The sequence below is a fragment of the Herpailurus yagouaroundi genome, unplaced genomic scaffold, assembly GCF_014898765.1.
Source record: "Herpailurus yagouaroundi ecotype Mexico unplaced genomic scaffold, PumYag 203, whole genome shotgun sequence".
Lineage (NCBI taxonomy): Eukaryota > Metazoa > Chordata > Mammalia > Carnivora > Felidae > Herpailurus > Herpailurus yagouaroundi.
Genome location: NW_024412434.1, coordinates 19,795,078 through 19,815,622, shown reverse-complemented (window position 1 = coordinate 19,815,622; position 20,545 = coordinate 19,795,078). Strand labels below are relative to the sequence as shown.

The following is a 20,545-nucleotide window of genomic DNA, read 5'->3' as shown; positions in this document are numbered from 1 at the left end:
TTTTCCTCCAAAGCATCTCTCAAATTTCTCCTCCTTTCCATTCTGCACTGTTCCCACTCTAAGAAGCAAACGTCTTCATCTGAACCTTAGAGCTAGTTGACCTTAAAAACTTGTAGTTTGCTCACACCTCACTTTGGCCAACCTCCAATTCATCTTCCATACGGCAACCAGAGTGAGCTTTTCTTTTTTTTTTCTTTTTTTTTTTTTTATTTATTTATGGGACAGACAGAGACAGAGCATGAACGGGGGAGGGGCAGAGAGAGAGGGAGACACAGAATCGGAAACAGGCTCCAGGCTCTGAGCCATCAGCCCAGAGCCCAACGCGGGGCTCGAACTCACGGACCGTGAGATCGTGACCTGGCTGAAGTCGGACGCCTAACCGACTGCGCCACCCAGGCACCCCTAGAGTGAGCTTTTCAAAACACAGATCTGATCATAGCATCCCATGCAAAAAACCCTCCACTGGTTTCCCATGATTCTCGAGACAAGAAACGAATACTTACTATAGCTAAGGCCATCTATTTACACTCCTGCAATCCACCAAGGATTTCCCCTTGTTCACCCTGGCTTCCCTCCATCTCGCCTGACTGCTCAATTCAGGCCACAAAACCTTTCTATAGAGCCCCTTCTCTCTTTGCTAGTTACCTCCTAGCGAAGTTCAGATCTCAGTTCAGGGGTGCTTGTTTCCAAGTTAGTGACCTTTGGGCAGCTTCTGGCCTGTGCAGCACCTTTATAAGAATTAGAAGGCATCATCCCCTCTGGGCAGATGCTGTCCTACACCTGGTCCAGGGTTCCCTAAGCACAGCACAGGTTGTTCAGAGGACAAAACACATGCACGCAGCCACCCCTGGAGAAGACTCCTATACTCTCATGGCCCCATCACGACGTACCTTTCCTTCACAGCGAGCATCACGTGTGGGGTGTATCAGGTATTTGTGTGAATATTGGATTAATGTCTACATCTCCCCCCAGGTGTTAACCTTGTGAGGGTGGGAACAGCGTCTAGTCTACTCATCTCTGTATCCCCAGCATCTAGAACGAAGTCTCACACAGCCTCCATAAATGCTTGATGAACAAATGAATTAAGCTGCAACAGTGTTTAAAAATAGCATTCATATACAGTTGGAAATGATGCCTTATTCCTTGGAGAAACTCTGAATCCAGACCTACAATTCATGTAACAAAGGGTCAACATTTGGTGTTAACGGTGTTTCCCTCCTCGTTAGTAACCACAAATAGGCATTTCTTCTCTGCTCACAGAACGTACCTTGCCAATAAAAACTCCCGGGTCCTCCCACTATGAGGTCTCCATTCTACAAAACAGAAACAGCAACAATTGGAAAAGAAAAACAGATATTTTTTTTCTTTTTCAAGGTGACAAATCATTGGTAACAAGCATCGCTAACAATTTGTTACACGTAGAAAAGCAATTTTTAAATGAGGCCCTTGTATCTGGGTCATGCAGTTCATTTTATTCGCCTTTTTTTTTTTTTTTTTTTTTTTTTGCTTTCTACTATTTAGTGTGTTACCATATTAAATAATTTTCGTTTGCCTCAATTAGCTAAGTTGAATTCTCTCCCTTGAGGATACAGAAATTCAGATTTTTGGCACTGATTCAGGTAAGCAAAATAACGTACATGTTTAATGCTGTGTAATTTAGCAGACATGGTCTTGTGAGCTTTGGCAACAAAAGAAAATATGGTTTCTATTTATCTCAAGGCCACAGTAATGCCTATTTTTTCCATACATCTGCAACCACCCCTTCCCCCTCTCAGAAGAGAGAGCAAACACCCCAGACTAGCAAATATAAATTTTCCCTTCTCCTTACCACCTCCTTCCATCCTCCTTCCAACTTTCAGTGGGGGAAAAAAAAAAAAAAAAAAAAAAAAAAAAAAAAAAAAAAAAGGCCACGAAAGAGCACAATTTGTACGCTGATGAATTTTTTTCTACACTGTTTTCAAACCCACAAAATCTTGGTCCCTTATTATCTCTGTAACTTTGTGAAAGGATGTTGTGAATTTTAACACTCGTGTTAAATCTAATCAGTCAATTACAGCTAAGAGATAAAGCAATTTTTTCCTTTCCTTTTTTTTTTTTTTAGAAACACATTTCTCTCACTGAGTTGTTCAGATTTTCTTTTTTTTTTTTTTTTCTTTTTTTTCAACGTTTTTATTTTTTATTTTGGGGACAGAGAGAGACAGAGCATGAACGGGGGAGGGGCAGAGAGAGAGGGAGACACAGAATGGGAAACAGGCTCCAGGCTCTGAGCCATCAGCCCAGAGCCCAACGCGGGGCTCGAACTCACGGACCGCGAGATCGTGACCTGGCTGAAGTCGGACGCTTAACCGACTGCGCCACCCAGGCGCCCCCAGATTTTCCATGTAAAGGATTATCACTGAGGTGGGGAGAAAGACTGTTGTTTTTCATCATATGTATTTCTGTGCTATTTTAATAAGTTTGTCATCTGCATGATTGCTTTAATGAAAATAAAGAACGAGCAAAAACATTTAAGGAAGTTGTCAAAACAGGCTGGATACATACCTAAAGGTTCTTTTGTTGGTGGTAGTTATTGGGGGTGGGGATGAGAGCCAGAGGCAGAGAGTAAACAAAAAGAAAAAAGAAAAAATCAAACAGATAATACTAGAAGCTACAAGCCCAAACTAATTCACCTTGTAAAAATCCAGACTAAATCCTGCTTGGCAGTAACCCTGGCCTTCGGGATCAGCATTACCTAGAGTGACCAAAATATAGAAATGTTATCACATCATCATTCCCAATATATATTTTAATAACAACTAGGATATTTTGTTGTTTTCCCTATTGATTTCCCAACTTAAAATGATCAGGGTGCCTGGGTGGCTCAGTCGATTAAGCTTCCAGCTTTGATTCAGGTCATGATCTTGCAGTTTGTGAGTTTGAGTCCTGCGTCGGGATCTATGCTGACAGCTCAGAGCCTGGAGCCTGCTTGATTCTGTGTCTCCCTCTCTCTCTGGCCACCCCCCGCCCCCCCTCATGTTCTGTCTCTCTCTCTCCTTCAAAAATAAATAAACATTAAATTTTTTTAAATTTTAATGATCAATATGTGCTTTATATTTATTTTTTTAACATCACAAAAAATTTTAATGTTTATTTTTTGAGAGAGAGAGCATGAGCAAGGAGGGGCAAAAAGAGAGGGAGACACAGAATGCAAAGCAGGCTCCAGGCTCTGAGCTGTCAGCATAGAGCCGGATACGGGATTCAAACCCATGAACTGCGAGATCATGACCTGAGCCGAAGTCAGAGGCTTAACCAACTGAGCCACCCAGGTGCCCCACTTTATATTTACTTTTAAATTCATCATGAACAATTTATGAAATATATGTTCATAATTTATGAAACATAATTTTTTTTTTTGTCCCAAATATCATCATGATTTTGTAGTAAGACCACTAGGAATAACATCCCTTGGAGTTACTACATTGGGTTTTACAAGTCGTGTTTGTCTAAAGAAGTAAACTCTCCTCTCACCTATGTTCTGAATTCTGCAAGTGGCAGTAACGGGATTCTGAGTTGCCTGTGTGTTCTGCATGAAGCCACATAGGTCATTCCTAAAGAAATGCCTTGAGAAAGAGAGGGGTCAACATGGTCACCTGGGCGGAGGCTTTCTGCTGAGGGCACCCACAAGGATTCCAATTTTAATGATCTCCAAGAGGAAAGTAATTTTAAATTATTCTATTATTAGTTAGGTACCTTGCAAATTGCATTTCTTTTTTTTTTTTTTTAACATTTATTTATTTTAGAGAGAGCGAGAGACAGACTGAGTGCGAACAGGGGAGGGGCGGAGAGAGAGGGAGACACAGAACCCAAAGCAGGCTCCAGGCTCCAAGCTGTCAGCATAGAGCCAGACGCGGGGCTGGAACTCACAAACCGTGAGATCATGACCTGAGCCGCAGGCAGACGCTTAACCGACCGGAATGTCTTTTGTTTTTTGCTTTCCTTTGATTAGTACTTAACTAATTTTAGCATTGTCATCATCCGTTCTTCTCTAGATGCTCCCTGTATATTTTAATACACTGTTCTATCACATACACTGTATTTTTTAATGGCAATACCTCTTTTTAATTGAAATGTCCGTTAATCTCTCATGTGTTTTTTAAGCTTAGTTTTTTTTTTTTCAGCTTTATTGGGATATACTTAATATACAAAAAGCTGTACATCTTAATGGATACATTTTCATGAGTGTGGACATATGCATACACCCACAAAACCATCACCAAAATCAAAGTAATAAGAATTTCTACCACCTACAAAAAATTTCTTGTGTCCCTCTGTTTGTTTGTGGTAAAAACATTTAACATGAGGTTTACTCTCTGCAATTTTTAAAAACAATTTTTTTAATGTTTATTATTTTTGAGAGAGAGAGAGAGAGAGAAACAGAGTGCAAGTAGGTTAGGGCACAGAGAGAGGCAGACCCAGAATCCGAAGCAGGCTCCAGGCTACAGAGCCCGAGGGGGGGGTGGGGCTTGAATTCACAAACTGTGAGATCACGACCTGAGCTGAAGTCGGACGCTTAACCAACCGAGCCACCCAGGCCCTGCAATTAAGTGCACAACATCTTACACTGTATTTTTATAAAATTTACTCCTTATTTTAAACTATGTTTTGTGGTTTGTAGTTCTGAATGCTATAAAGTTTCCTAAAGGTTCATCTGTATAACCTCAAATGTCTGGTTACCAGTTTTCTGGAAGTTCATGTGTGTAAATACTTACATGCATCCAGAGAGATATATACGAATACCTGATATATGATATGTAAGCCTATATCTGCAATCTCGAGTATATTTAAGAAACGTATTTTTCTAATGTACAAACCTCTTTAGAAATCCTTTTTAAATCAAGTCTTTCTTTTCATTTTTAATATTGTAAATTATTCAAAGAAGAAATATGACCATCCTTTGAAATTATTTTGCTCCAAAACAGGAAACAAAAAATTAAAAGAAAATACTAATACTTTTCATGAAACTCACTGAGAAAACAACCAACTTCAAATGTTTATTTGAAGCAGTGATTGTAACCGAATGTGAGGTAGCTTTTTTTCTCTTAGGGTTATAGTTCATGAGAGCTGAAGGAATCTATCCTCCTGGAATTTCAGAACATTTAGAAAGTTTACAATTATGTCCCAGAATGAAGTCAGGATCCAGGGAATCGTGCTGATCATTCACTACTATTTGTTGGTTTTCAAAGTAGAAGGGAAGGCTGTGTGTAAATCATCCCCACCTGAATTATGAATGATAATGAGAGTAGGAGGCATGTCATGAATATGAATGAACACATTAGTTCCCGTATTGCTCAGCGTATCAGTGGGGTATGTTTGTGGTAGGAATGAGCAGGAGGAGGCTCCTTAAATTCTCTTTTGAAAATAATATTGCTGATGTTCCTGTTCTGGGATACTGACCATATGCTCATGAACAAGCTGGCTTTGTGTTAATGAACTGTAAACTCCTGGGGGAAAGACAGGAAGTCAGCTCCTTGGGTGAATTTCTGGAGGAAAAAGTTTTGTAGTAAGAGAGCGGCCACGAGGAAAGTGAGAACTATTGATGTGAACCAGAGTGGAAAAGGATTCTTGGGAATTGACTTAGCGATTCTGCAATTCGACTCCATTTTTACCTGTGTCAAGCTATTCGTTTATTTAGGAAAATAAAGAGTGAGTCAATTGGCATCATAATGTGCCCGGGTCACTCAGGACACAAGCCGACCATGATTGTTATTTTCAGATAAAGGTTCAGACTCATGGTTCGGTGCCACGTACTGTATTTTAACCTGAGTTCTCTCGTTACAGAGGCACTCAGTCTAAAAGGCAGAACAAAAGGCAGTGACGGGTCTTATAAACGATCACCCTCCACGTTAGCTGGAAGAGTACGGTAGATCACCCAGGCAAGAGGACTATGAAGGATGAACTCATCGTTTCAGCTCTCCTAGTTTACGGAGATGGGGAAGCATCTTTAGCACATCGGGAGAAGTAGGATATGAACAGGATTGATGAAACACATTCTCTGTTAAACCTCAGCCATCCAGTAGTTTTCTGATTTAAGTTGGGATTTTCTTTATCCCTCTACCTGACTTTTATCTTTCGCGTAATAGTAATGGCCTCTCATGGAACCAAGAAACACAACACCCTGAGCGGAACACAACTCCAAATATGCCTCTCTGGGCTGTTGCCCGTGCGTGGGACAGTCCCCCTGCCCTGCTCCAATAGCCATTTGCTAAGAGAGCCTTTCCCATGGTCCTTTCCCAAAGCTCCTCTCCCCACCGGGGCCAGGTCACTCCCTACTCTCTCGCTTTGTTATGTTTTTCATTGTTGCACTTTGCGCTATCTGCCTTTGTATTATGAATGTATTCTTTTTTAGAAGTTTTCTTTTCGTTGATATATAATTGGCATATAACATGTTATTACTAGTCCAAGGAATATAACAGAATGATTTGATACATGTATACACTACAAAATGATCACTACAGTAAATCTAGTTAACAGCCAGACCCAGCACTACATACAATTATAGTTTCTTTTCTTGTGATAAGCTTTTAAGATCTACTCTCTTAGTAACTTTCAAATATACAACACAGCAGGTGCCTGGGTGGGTCAGTTGGCTAAACGTCCGACTCTTCATTTTGGCTCAGGTCATGATCTCACACTTTCTGAGATCAAGCCCCATGTCAGGCTCTGTGCTGACACCGTGGAGCCTGCTTAGATTCTCTCTCTCCTTCTCTCTCTCTGCCCCTCCCCAACGTGTGCTCTCTGTGTCTCTCAAATAAAAAATACACAATATGGTATTGTGGGGTTTTTTTTGTTTGTTTTGCTTTGTTTATTTTAGAGAGACAGCGTGTGAGTGGGGGAGAGGGGCAGAGGGTGAGGGAGAGAATCCCAAGCAGGCTTCAAGCAAGCTCATCACAGAGCCCAACGCGGGGCTCGATCCCACAAAGCATGAGATCAGGATCTGAGCCAAAATCAAGAGTGAGAAACTCAACAAACTGAGCCACCCAGGCACCCTCACAATACAGTATTGTTAACCATAGTCACCTTGCTGGACATTACTTCCCCTGGACTTATTTGTCTTGTAAATGGGAATTTGCACCTTTGACCCTCTTCACCAACTTCACTCATCTCCTCACCCTGCGCCTCTCACAACCACTGATCTATTTTCCATGTCCCTGAGTTTGGAGTTTTTGTTTTTTGTTTTATTTTTCATTAGGTTCTGCGTGTAAGTGGCGTTCTTCTTTGGTATTTGTCTTTCTCCGTCCGGCTTATTTCACTTAGCATAACGCTCTCAAGGTCCATCCACGTGGTTGAAAAGGGCAGGATTTCCTTCTTTTTATGGCTGAATAACATTCCATTGTACACACACACAACATCTTCTTTATTCATTCACCCATCAATGGATGCTACGGTTGTTTCCATGTCTTGCCTAAAGTGCATCATGTTGCTATGAATGTGGGGGTGCAGATATCTTTTTGAGATATTGGTTTCACTTCCTCTGGACCTACACCCAGATGTGGAATTGCTGGATCTGAACACCTACATGTTTGTTGTCTCTCTCCCCTACTTAGAATGTAAGTTTCTTAAAGACTGTGTTTTATTTTCTCTTGTTCTGTGCTTTATTCCCTAAACACAGAATAATTAGTGCTTAGTGTGTTGAATGGATACATAATCGAGTCTCATTATCAACAAGGAACCTCTGTTTTCAAGCCTTTAAAATAAAATCTTAATTTCACAGATTATTCATTCGGCCGACACTTGTCGTAATGTGAGGAAGTGGGTAATTTATGTCAATATTTTAAAACAGAAGCCATCATCTGCCCCTTGCCAAAATCCTACCCCCATCTGAGTTAGCTGTTCCACTTTGTTATTTAGAGGAAATCTCGGCGGCATCTTTATTAACCCTCTAATATCACTGATCCATTCTTTTTTTTTTTTTTTTTTTCAACGTTTATTTATTTTTGGGACAGAGAGAGACAGAGCATGAATGGGGGAGGGGCAGAGAGAGAGGGAGACACAGAATCCGAAACAGGCTCCAGGCTCTGAGCCATCAGCCCAGAGCCTGACGCGGGGCTCGAACTCCCGGACCGCGAGATCGTGACCTGGCTGAAGTCGGATGCTTAACCGACTGTGCCACCCAGGCGCCCCTCACTGATCCATTCTTTATCTGCGTTGTTTTATTTCTGATATTTGCTCATTATCTTGCCTAAATTAATCTTGGATTTAAAAAATATTCATGCAGGGGGCACCTGGGTGGCTCAGTCGGTTGAGTGTCCGACTTCGGCTCAGGTCATAATCTTGCTGTTCACGAGTTCGAGCCGCGTGTCGGGCTCTGTGCTGACAGCTCAGAGCCTGGAGCCTGCTTCAGATTCTGTGTCTCCCTCTCTCTGCCCATCCCCTGCTCAATGCTCTCTGTCTCTCAAAAATGAATAAATGTTAAAAAAAATTTATAAAAAATATTCATGCAAAATGGGGAAATATTACTTATGGTTTTGGAAATCTAATTTGGGATTGGGTTTTTGAAAAATCAATTTCCCGACATCAGTTGCTAGAATGTTCCTTCTAATGACCTTTCTCTCCTCATTGTGATTTTGCAAACTATCGAGAATAAGGATGAAAATCCCGTGGTTGCTCCCTGACAAATCCCACTGATCTCCAATGACACACGGAAAACTGGAAGAGTTCACAAAAGGACTGAGTAGATCCAAGCAGTCAGAACTGCTGTCCCAAATCCGTGGTGTTCCAGCAAGAAGTGATTAAAACAGCAGTGTCCCAAAGTTGGAACTCGCCAGGCTTGCTTTCAAAGATGCTTTGCTGGGAGATCCCGAGAACGGCCAGATAAGACTTACACTCTAAGCGTGCGGAGCCCTTTTGAAAAATAGGGATTAAACATTTAAGGGAGAAAAGCCCACCATGCAGATAACCCAAGCACACAACTGCCAAAGAGAGCAACAGCCGGCAGGAACACAGGCTGGACAGAAAGCTGATTTGAGAATGTCCCCAGTTCCTAGCACACTCTCAAACACCACTCCTGCCGGGAACGAGTCAAGTGGGTGGTCACCGTTCTTTAGATTGCGGTGTGAATTCTGAACAGCCGCTGAGAGTTTAAGGCCTCAACTAAGGAACCAATCAATCCTACTAAAGAAATGTCTACAACACGGAAAAGGACCCACAGAAATCTGGGTCTTGGCCCTCATGTCGCAGCAAGACCTCCTGAAAGGCCGCCCATAATCTTCACCCCATCTCTTTTTCCTTGTCAGTGAGGTTCTGATATTGCCTGCACTGCCTACCATAGAAAGGCTCTGGAGCTAAAGTGCCCTTTCAAAGAATAAAGTCACTTACTGTTCCGACAAGGCGAATACTCTGCATAGGCGCTGAAATTCTGAATCGCTACGTAGCAGGTGCCGACCGGGTCCTTCTCCGGTGTTGGTTTAAGAGTCCTCCAGTGGTATAAGGGAGCGCAGGCCTGTGATGCATCGAAGACAAAACATATTTTTGTGGCATCAGTTCCTCATGCTATGATATGACTGAACCTGTTGACTAATGTGTCTACATTCATCACAAACTATGTTAAATTAGTGGCAATTTAAGTGGCCTCCAGCATGCTGGTAAGTACCTCAGTAGGCAGAGTTAATGAAACTTCCAAAACTGTTCTTTTTCCCCCAACATTAATCCACAATAGCATCAGAATAAATTAAACATATAGAAAGGAATGAGCTCTCCCCCCACAGGATTTAAAGTTAAATATGTGTAACCTGGCAAAAGTAATTATTTCCTAACAGCAAACAACTAACATCTTCTTGTCTTTTTTAAAACAGTTGGACCTACTTAGACTCAAACGATCATTTCAGTCAGTAAATCAGTGTGATGTGTTAAAATGAGAGCTCCTTTTTTGGTCTGCTTGTTGCTTTAAGAAATTATTTTTGAATTCAAAGATGTAGACAAGTTTGTAAACCTCTGTTTTATGGATTTCCCTGGCTTATCGCTGATGGCATATCTTATGACTTTTTAAACAATGACTTTCATTTGGACATGCTACTCCCTTATCACAGTGTTCCTGACTTTATTTTTTAGTTAATGGTTTTTATTCATGACAAAACAAAAATTAATTTAAGCAACAGAAAGGAAATATGATTCTTGCATGAAATACTCTGGTTGCTTCTTCAGAAGCTTGGATTCTTAACAAAAGCATGATATTTGGAAGGATATCAAATACAAAAGAGAATATATGAAGTCCTCTTTAAGTAAATTAAGCAACATTAATTTTGTTACAAATGAGAGAGGCAATAAAACAAATGTGTAGAAAATTATAGGCATCTTTTTGACTTGTTTGCTAGCATGAATCCGCCATAAGTGTGTTTTACCTGATTATTCAAGCACTCATTTCGAAGGACACAGAATTACAGATGCCTGGAATATGGAATCACTGGCCTACCTCCGATTTTGATGATATCACTCTTAAAATTTAAAAATGCCAGGAATATGAAGGCAGACACTGATTTTGAAGTCCTTTCATGGGGTGCCTGGGTGGCTCAGTCAGTTGAGCATCTGACTTTGGCTCAGGTCATGATCTCTTCGTGGGTTTGAGCCCTGCATCAGGCTCTGTGCTTACATCTCAGAGCCTGGAGCCTGCTTCAGATTCTGTCTCCCTCTCGCTCTGCCCCTTCCTTGCTCACGATCTGTCTCTGTCTCTCTCTCTCTCTCTCTCAAAAAAGAAAAAAAAAAAAAGAATAGACATTGAAAAAAAAAATAAAGTCCTTTCACGATTCCAAATGTGTCCTTGGTAATCTGCCCAATGCGCAACTACTTTTAGTGAAAATATTTTATTTCTATTCTCAAGTAAGAAAAGTATTTCCACAACTTGACTCTTTTGGTATTGTGAGGTCTTGGCTGATAACCTAAAAACCATCAATCTCATCCACATTCTTTCGTCTTAGGGACCTCTTAATAAACTAACAAACTATGTGCTAATATGTTTAACATAAGGTTCCAACGGTGAAAGGCAGGAGTGTGGGCAGTGTGGGCACTCACCTATGCAGTGAGGTATTCTGAAAGCCGGCCTCACCTGCCGGATCTCACCCCTCCACCCCACCCCCACACTTAGATGCCAAGAAAATTCTTCCCAGTTCTTGCCTAGAAAGTTATCCTATTTATATCTGCTCAGTTTCACACTGATGTGAAATACACTGATAAGATAAATTTGGACTTTGACCCAAACTTAATACATACACACATGACATCTGGATAGTCAAAAAGATACTTCAGCATTTTGAAGTCCTAATAATTATCACGTAGGGCATATGTGATACCCTAAATTTCAGTGCTCAAAGGAAAAAATTAACTTGAAATATATTTAATATTATCGGATTTCCTTTTACATAATTTTGAAAATGGAAACATGCCCCCAAATTAACTATTTTTATTATGAACATGGCATACGATTTTCAGAGATGCATAATGTGTTACAGATAAGTTTTCAAGACTTAAAAATATCAATACAGTACCCAGAAGATTTTTTTTAATCCCACATAGTCATTAGATAGAATTAACTTTCCAAAGCAATTCACATGTCATATGCCACTAAAGGCTAAAAAAGTTTTTACCAACTGTGGAATATGAAAACCATATTAATGCAAGTATAGTTCTATAGAGACCATCCTGTAAATTCTGGATTTGCAACTGGAGAGGGCTGTCTGTATCTTACACATTACCTGCTTATGTCAAAATCTCCATGGGGGGGTTAACCACAGACCAAATAAAGCAAGGTATTTCCTTTAAATACTTATTCTTATTAAAACATAATTCAAGAAGCTTTAAACAAATCCTAAAAGCCAAAGTTATTGCTTTATTGTTGTAAGGAAATTAAAGCCAATGGTTTAAAAAATTCCCCCAAGAAAAAAATTTCCAGATCAGCTTAATATAGTCACTTATTTCTCAATAGCTTAGACACGTAGATGATTGAAATAAGAGAATCATGAAGCCATAGTGCTTTAAAGCTGAACGATATCTACTTGAAAGTGAGGGGTTTTTTTTACTTTAAAAAATTATTGGGGCGCCTGGGTGGCGCAGTCGGTTAAGCGTCCAACCTCAGCCAGGTCACAATCTCGCGCTCCGTGAGTTCGAGCCCCACGTCAGGCTCTGGGCTGATGGCTCAGAGCCTGGAGCCTGTTTCTGATTCTGTGTCTCCCTCTCTCTCTCTGCCCCTTCCCCGTTCATGCTCTCTCTCTCTCTGTCCCAAAAATAAATAAAAACGTTGAAAAAAAATTAAAAAAAAAATTATTAATGTACTCAGAGAACTATGTAATTAGCAGTTATATATTTTAAAATATTTAAAGTTTATTTATTTGGGGGTGGAGGAGCAGAGAGAGGGAATATCAAGCAGCCTCTGCACTGTCACCGAGGAGCCTGATGTGGGGCTCAAACTCCCGAACTGAGAGATCACGACCTGAGCTGAAGTCGGATGTTTAACCGACAGCCACTCATGCGTCCGAGTGTTGCAATATTTAAAAATCTCTAACTGATATGGAAAACAAGCTTTATCTCCTATAACTTTAAACACTAGAATAAATTCTTTCATTTTAAGGGCTACTAAATTTATTTTTTTAGAATGCTGATAAGTTTGTCTTTTTTTTTTTTAATTTTTTTTTCAACGTTTATTTATTTTTTGGGACAGAGAGAGACAGAGCATGAACGGGGGAGGGGCAGAGAGAGAGGGAGACACAGAATCGGAAACAGGCTCCAGGCTCTGAGCCATCAGCCCAGAGCCCGACGCGGGGCTCGAACTCACGGACAGCGAGATCATGACCTGGCTGAAGTCGGACGCTTAACCGACTGCGCCACCCAGGCGCCCCAAGTTTGTCTTTAAAAATCTGACATGTCCTGGGGCACTGGTGGGATCAAGCCCTGCTTCCGGCTCCCTCTCTCTGCCCCTCCCCCCACCCCACGCACACTCTCTCTCTCTCTCTCCCTCTCAATAGAAGTCCTTACATGAAAGCAGTTTTGAAAAACTGAGAACATAATATTGCACAGCATCGCCACGACTCATACTTACCACAACTTCGCCTCGGTGAGCTTTCACTGTTGCCCCAAACCACTGGTTCGATTTAAATTCTATAGGTTCCTTGGTTCCATTAACTCTGATCTTTCTGTTGTCTGACAAGGAGGACATGGAACTGTTAAGAACCCGTAAACCGTGGCAACCAAATGTAATATGTAACAATGAACACGTCCGTTAAAACTCTTTGAAAAAAAAAAAACAATGTTCAGACATGGGGTGGGGAGTTCTCACCAAGCCTTTTCATTTAGAAAAATACCAAATGAAAATGCACATTTGAACCTGACATTTCACAACTTCACTTACAGGAAGTATTTTTTATTGTTACCACTTAATATTTTCAGAGATAACTGTATTGTCAAGTTGACATGAACTCTAATAGCCTCAAATCTATGCAACTGTCATTGATTTGCAAAAGATCGAAGACCAGATACTTACAACTGCCTCAAGGAATGTCAAATCTTTCCCAATAGGGAAACCCATAGGAATCTCCCTGAGGGGAGAAGCACATGAGTTAGCTCCTCCCTTGAGTTGGCATGAGTTAGCAAGAAAGATTGTGAAGGACTCCAAGGTCTTGGTTTTTGACGAAGTTAACATGTGTCCACGCAGCCGCAGAAAATAACACCTCAAGGTAGTTTTAGATACACTTTGCAGATGTCATAAGAAGGGGGGCCATCTGGGTAGAAACTCAACCCAATTATAACACTCTTCGGGTTTTAATAAAAAGCAGGTATCTTTCTTTTCACTCTTGATTCCCACTCAGCGTATTTCCCATGTGGCTCTAACCACATGGTTGTCACTGGAGTTTCATGGGTAATAGCTAATGGGTTTCAAAAGACATTTGCACCAGGGAATCTTATTTATATGTGTTTCCTTTGGTATGCGTTCCATTTTTCTTCATTGACTCTATAATAAAGGCATTACAAAACGAACTTTTAGCGCCTCTTAAGTGAGGCCAAAATACACATGTAATTAACATGAAGTTGAGTTTCCATATGATTACAGACTTTTAAAAATTATATATAGTCAATCTTAACCTAAAATTGACTTTTACATGCTGGTTGAAAATCATGAATTTCCTTCTTAAAAATCTTATGCTTTTGATGTTTCTGAGTTTTGTTTTGTTTTGTTTTGTTTTTTGTTTTTAAAAAAAGAGGTTCTAGGGGCGCCTGGGTGGCTCAGTCGGTTGAGCGTCCGGCTTCAGCTCAGGTCATGATCTTGCGGTCCGTGAGTTCGAGCCCCACGTCAGGCTCTGTGCTGACAGCTCAGAGCGTGGAGCCTGCTTCTTGTTCTGTGTCTCCCTCTCTCTGCCCTTCCCCTGCTCATGCTTTGCCTCTCTCTCTCAAAAATAAATAAGCATTTTTTTAAAAATTTTTAAAAAATTAAAAAAGGTTCTATAAATCCTTACCCAAAATGCATACAACTGGCAATGAACGGAGCATTTTACAGATTACAGCATAAACTTGAAAAAATAAACATTTATATTTACATCTAGGCACTGTGGAAGATTATAGACCTCAGAGACAATGAATCTTATCACCATGAACTGGGTGATGGGGGCAATTCACTCAGTCTTTGGAATTTGGGTTTCTTCTAGAAAATGAGGCTGAGAATACCTTCTCCCTTTCCTCTTTCACAGGTAATCAAAGTCATAAAGATGACGTGAGCTACACAAACTCGCAAGTGCCTTCTTTATAAGCTGAGAAGCTGTACGCTCAGAAATCATGTAGCCATCTAACTGAAAATCCAAACCCTTTGCAAATATCTCTTAATTCGAAACCTGGAAACGCAACCAAGTCCAAGAACTGGAAAGGACCTTGCTGACACACACGTATGATGTTATTATTAGTGATTTTTGGTACTCAGCAGTGAAATTAGTGACACCTCTCAAGACTGTCCATGTGGCTCTGATTCATTACAGAGAGAAAAGGCTACACAGTGGCTTTGGAATGTCCAAACTGCTAAAAAGCCATGAAAAGACCAGCACCTCAAACATTTCAAAAGTCTTTAAAGGAGATCCCAAAAGAAGTTAAGAAAAACACCCTGCTGGGAGGAAGGAAATGGATCCTGGGGAAAGAGAGAAGCCAGTTCTAAATTGGCCTCGTTCTGCTAGAGAAAATGATGTGACTTTACCTTTGTGACTCCTCAGACGTCCTTTCTGCTGTTCAGAGGTTGAACTGTGTAATAACTAGATTAAAACTGTCAACTGTGGGTTATTGTCCAGCAACAAATTTCTTCTGGACCAAGAATACAAATGAATTGGCTTCACTAATTCCACTAATTCCATACCCAATCCCAAGGATTCCATACCCAAGGATTACAACAGAGAATTCCACTGTCCTGGGTCTATTTACTGAGATAAGCTTTAGTCTAGACGGATCAGCCACTCCTTGATCTGTGAGGAGGGCAAATCACCCTTTCAAACTTCTGCTTCACTATTTCTACAAATTGTCTGACTTTAAATCTCATGTCAGAATGTCATAAAATTTCAAATGAATAAAATCTATTCAGATGGACTATGAAGGTCAATTTCTCACCCTCCTTTTCTGAACAAGAGTCTTTCATGCCAAATACCCCAACACAAGGCACTGTGTTATCTCTTGCCCACTGGTGCTCAAGAAACCTCCCATGCATGGACAATGTTTTCGATTTGATTCAATCTGATCTTTACTGAAAACACCCTCCAGGTAATAACTGTAAATACTCAGCATGATTTCAGCCCCGCTGAGCCCTCCTCTGTAGGGCAAAGGGCTGAAAGCCTGGAACATACATTTTCTAGACACTCTTATGAGTAGGACCCTTGTGGAATGAGAGGCTCGGGAAAGAGAAGATGGAGAAGCCATTACTTTCTGGTGGCAGGTGCAGGCACACACGTGGGCATCAGCTGTGACAGCTGTGATGTTCTTCCCGCAGCTCTTTAAAGTATCCCTTGATAATAATCCCCTCTTGGTGCATCAGTCAGCGGAGATCAAGTCCTGAACTTCCATACTGCCTCATCTGCAGGCAGTGACCTTCCTGACCTCCCCACACCCCCAGTGTTTCCAGTGGCCAGGAGTGCCCCTTCATCTCTGTATGTGATCCCTTCCCAGCTGTACTACTCAAAGTGGTTTTTGTTTTTCTGACCAAACTCCTGCTGATACACTGATGACAAGGGGTAAACAGGATAGAGACACGTAGATCTATAGCAGAAGAAAGGCACTGGTTACCCTACACGCACTGTCAACCCCAGAGAACTCTTGGAAGGGCCTGTGATCATGGGAGATGGTGGAGACTGAAGTCACCTAAGAAGCAATTCTCTCCATGGGGCGCCTGGGTGGCGCAGTCGGTTAGGCGTCTGACTTCAGCCAGGTCACGATCTCGCGGTCCGTGAGTTCGAGCCCCGCGTCAGGCTCTGGGCTGATGGCTCGGAGCCTGGAGCCTGTTTCCGATTCTGTGTCTCCCTCTCTCTCTGCCCCTCCCCCGTTCATGCTCTGTCTCTCTCTGTCCCAAAAATAAATAAAAAAACGTTGAAAAAAAAATTAAAAAAAAAAAAAAGAAGCAATTCTCTCCTTGGCATATCACAAACTATGGAGAAAACAAAGTCAAAAGCTAGGGAAAAAAATTCATAGTGAATGCATGTGATTTAAGTCTTTCTAAGCAGTAAAAGAGTAATGGGGCGCCTGGGTGGCTCAGTCAGTGAAGCGTCCAAGTTCACCTCAGGTCATGATCTTGCGGTTTGTGAGTTCGAGCCCCGAGTCGGGCTCTGGGCTGACAGCTCAGAGTCTGGAGCCTGCTTCGGATTCTGTGTCTCCCCCATCTCTACCCCTCCCCTGCTCACACTTTTTTTTTCTCTCTCTCTCTCAAAGGTAAACATTTTAAAAAAGACTATTAAAATTAGTAAATAGGGGCGCCTGGGTGGCGCAGTCGGTTAAGCGTCCGGCTTCAGCCAGGTCACGATCTCGCGGTCCGTTAGTTCGAGCCCCGCGTCAGGCTCTGGGCTGATGGCTCAGAGCCTGGAGCCTGTTTCGGATTCTGTGTCTCCCTCTCTCTCTGCCCCTCCCCCGTTCATGCTCTGTCTCTCTCTGTCCCAAAAAATAAATAGAAAACGTTGAAAAAAAATTTTAAATTAGTAAATAAATGAAAATCGAGGTGAAAGTTTTTTCAACGAAAAGGTCAGTAGATGCAACTTGTAAAAAGCTCCCAAATCAATAACATAAAAGATTAACATTCTACAGGAAAAAGCTCTAAGGGCTTGAATGGGCATTACAGAATAAAGAAGAAATTAAAAAGCCTGTAAATTCCTAGAGAGGCCCTGAGCCGCAAATTAAAACAATAATGGCTTAACACTTGTCACCTACCAGTTGGGCAAAAAATATTAATATTCACTCTGTTTGCAAGACAATAACTCGACACAGCATTTTGGAAGGGCCATTTGGCAACACCTACCAAAGTTTTAAATGTACATTTAAAAAAAAAAACAACTTTTATTTCATGTTTATTTTTTGAGAGAGACAGAGACAGAATGCGAGTGGATCAGGGTCAGAGACAGAGGGAGACACAGAATCCGAAGGAGGCTCCAGGCTCTGAGCTGCCAGCACACAGCCCGACGTGGGGCTCGAAATCACAAACTATGAGATCATGACCTGAGCCGAAGTTGGACGCTCAACCGACTGAGCCACCCAGGCGCCCCTTAAATACACATTTTTTTAACCAAAGAATTCAACTTCCAGGATTTGGTTCGAAGGGAATAATTACATAGATGCTTTAAGATGCAAAAGTGAAGATAATTGCCATCCTGGGTGTGATAGAAAACTGGAACTTAAATATTTATACATAAGGGATTCAAACTGAAATTTCTGTCCTCTATAAAACAGACCACTACCCAACTGTTAAAGTACATGTGACGGATTTGTATGCACTGATACAGAATAATGTCTACAAAATATATATACATTTTTTTGTGAGCTCTCCCGAGGCCTTAAGAAAGTATACAAAGGTACAAGGACTTAATATAACAAACACTTCCATTCCCACCAGGCAGAATTGACGACTCGGCTCTTCCACATTTACAAACATTACAGTATTCTTTAACATCTATCCCTAGTTCCATTGCCCTCTGTTTCTTCTCCAGAGGCATCCACCATCATGAAATTGATGTGTATACTCCTGGCCGTTTAAAAAAGAATGCCCATGAATCCTATAGGACAGCGGTCTGCAATTTGTTTTTCTTAAAGGTGATAAAATAAAATACTACAGGTTCTTCACTCTCTCTGCTCCCGTAGCAGCAACAACCATAAACAGTGTGTAAAAAAATGGGCTTGGCTATGTCCCCATTAAACTTGACGGGCAGACACAGAAATTTGGAAAGGTACAGACCTTTCATGTGTCATTAAATGTTACTCTTTCACAAGATCTTCCCAAACCACTACAAAATGTAAAAGCTTCTCTTAGCTTACTGACTGGCCACACAAAAACAGATAATGGGTCAGATTTACTTGTAGTCTGACAACGGTTTGTTATTGAGTAGTTTGTGCGTTCCTTGAAACTGGAAAAAAAAATGGTTCTGTACTGGCTGCATGATCCGTGGGTAGATAGATAGCTAGACAATAGGTAGTAGGGTTGGTGGATGATACATTTAGCTCATTCTTTTAAATTCTTGCTTCGTATTGTATCCCGCTCCATACCCAGCTCTATTTTTTTAGTTTAGGTTAGGTTAGGTTTTTAATTTTATTAACTTAATTTTATTTTACTTTTTAAGGTTTATTTATTATTGACAGACAGAGAGAGAGAGAGAGCATAAGCATGGGAGGGGCAGACAGAGGGGGAGACACAGAATCCGAAGCAGGCTCCAGCCCGACACGGGGCTCCGACTCACAGACCACGAGATCATGACCTAAGCTGAAGGTGGACACTTAACCGACTGAGCCACCCAGACGCCTATTTTATTTTTATTTTTTATTTTATGTATTTTATTTTATTTTATTTTATTTTATTTTATTTTATTCTATTCTGTTCTATTTTTATTGTTTTTATATTTTATTTTATTCTATTCTATTCTGTTGTATTCTTATTGTTTTTATATTTTATTTTATTTTATTTTATTTTATTTTATTTTATTTTATTTATTTTATGAGAGAGAGCAGAGAAGGGGCAGAAAGAGGGACAGAGAGAATCCCAAGCTTGATCCCATGAACCACGAGATCATGGAAGAGTACCTTTCCGGCACCAGCCTAGAGATGACATTGCTGGGTCATACAGAGTCACCACATCCTCTTTACCAGCTTTCCCAGAGTAGCTACAACCCACAAACACAGCAGCGGCACACAGGAGTAGGGCCATCAGCTCCTGTCATTGTAGGATTTTAAAGTTTTTGCCAATTCTGTTTTCACTGGCGTTTCCCTGATCATTAGCAAGTTGATCATCTTTTTCTATTTATGGCCCCCATACTTTTTACCTCTGTGACTTTCCAGTTCACATCCTTTGTTCACTTTCTTGTCTGATTTATTTTATCGATTTGTAAGAAGTTGACATATATTCTGAGGATTGATTCTTTTGCTTATGTATATGTTGCAAATAATCTTCTCCCAATTTTTACTAGTCTTTTAACTGTGCTTATGGGGCTGTTGTCCGTCTGGAATTTGTTTTTTTAATATGACATGGCAAAGTATTATTTTTTTTTTTTGCAACGTTTATTTATTTATTTTGAGAGTGAGACAGTGTGAGCAGAGGAGGGACAGAGGGAGAGAGACATAGAATCCAAAGCAGGCTCCAGGTTCTGAGCTGTTAGCACAGAGCCCAGTGCGAGGCTCAAACCCACGGACCACGGGATCATGACCTGAGCAGTCGTTGGGCCCTTAACCAACACAGCCACCCAGGCACCACCCCTCTTATTTATTTTCAGTAAGGCCAGTCGTCACCACACCAGCTATAGAACAATCCATCTTTTTTCTTGGAGAGTTCTAATTCCATATTGCGGTGCTGAACTCCTGACATGATCTGGCCCCTGCCTGCCTTTCCAGCATCCTCCTTTCCCAGCTTCCCATCCTTTCCCAGGTCCTCCAACTGCCCAGGCTCCGTGAGTCACAGACACATCGACTTTCTGTCCCTTGAACATGCTCAGCTTTTGCTGTGTCTTCATTGCGTTTACTGTTCTCACTGCCACAGTTTTCCACAGGGCTGAGCATGATCTGAGATGATCTGATTTGTTGGTTGGCATGCTTCCTGTCTGTCTCCTTCAGAATATACGTAAATCCCATGAGTAGAACGTTCTCTGCTTCAAGTCTGTATTGCCCACTTTTAGGACAGTGCCTGACACACAGTATTCCCTGCATGAGTGTTTGCTGAATGAATGACCAAAGCCCCCATGTATTCGTTCAGAAGTCTGTCTCACATATTGTTTACTATGATCTCCCTTTCACTTAAAATATGATCTGGGTGATACTCTGGTTTCTCTTCAGATCGCATAAAATATGATCTGGGTGGTGCGCCTGGCCGGCTCAG

At 41.2% G+C, this 20,545-nt stretch overlaps 1 protein-coding gene across 1 annotated transcript in view; it reads right to left on the bottom strand.

Moving 5' to 3' along the window:
• The window catches only part of ITGA8 (integrin subunit alpha 8), a 191,292-nt gene that overhangs the window by 150,530 nt on the left and 20,217 nt on the right, over positions 1–20,545 (bottom strand). The window contains exons 3-6 of the mRNA XM_040450953.1: positions 13,064–13,164; positions 9,355–9,478; positions 2,670–2,731; positions 1,268–1,313 (exon numbers count right to left, since the gene is read on the bottom strand). Of these exons, the coding sequence (XP_040306887.1) occupies positions 1,268–1,313; positions 2,670–2,731; positions 9,355–9,478; positions 13,064–13,164 (333 nt within the window). The remainder of the gene's footprint in view (positions 1–1,267; positions 1,314–2,669; positions 2,732–9,354; positions 9,479–13,063; positions 13,165–20,545) is intronic.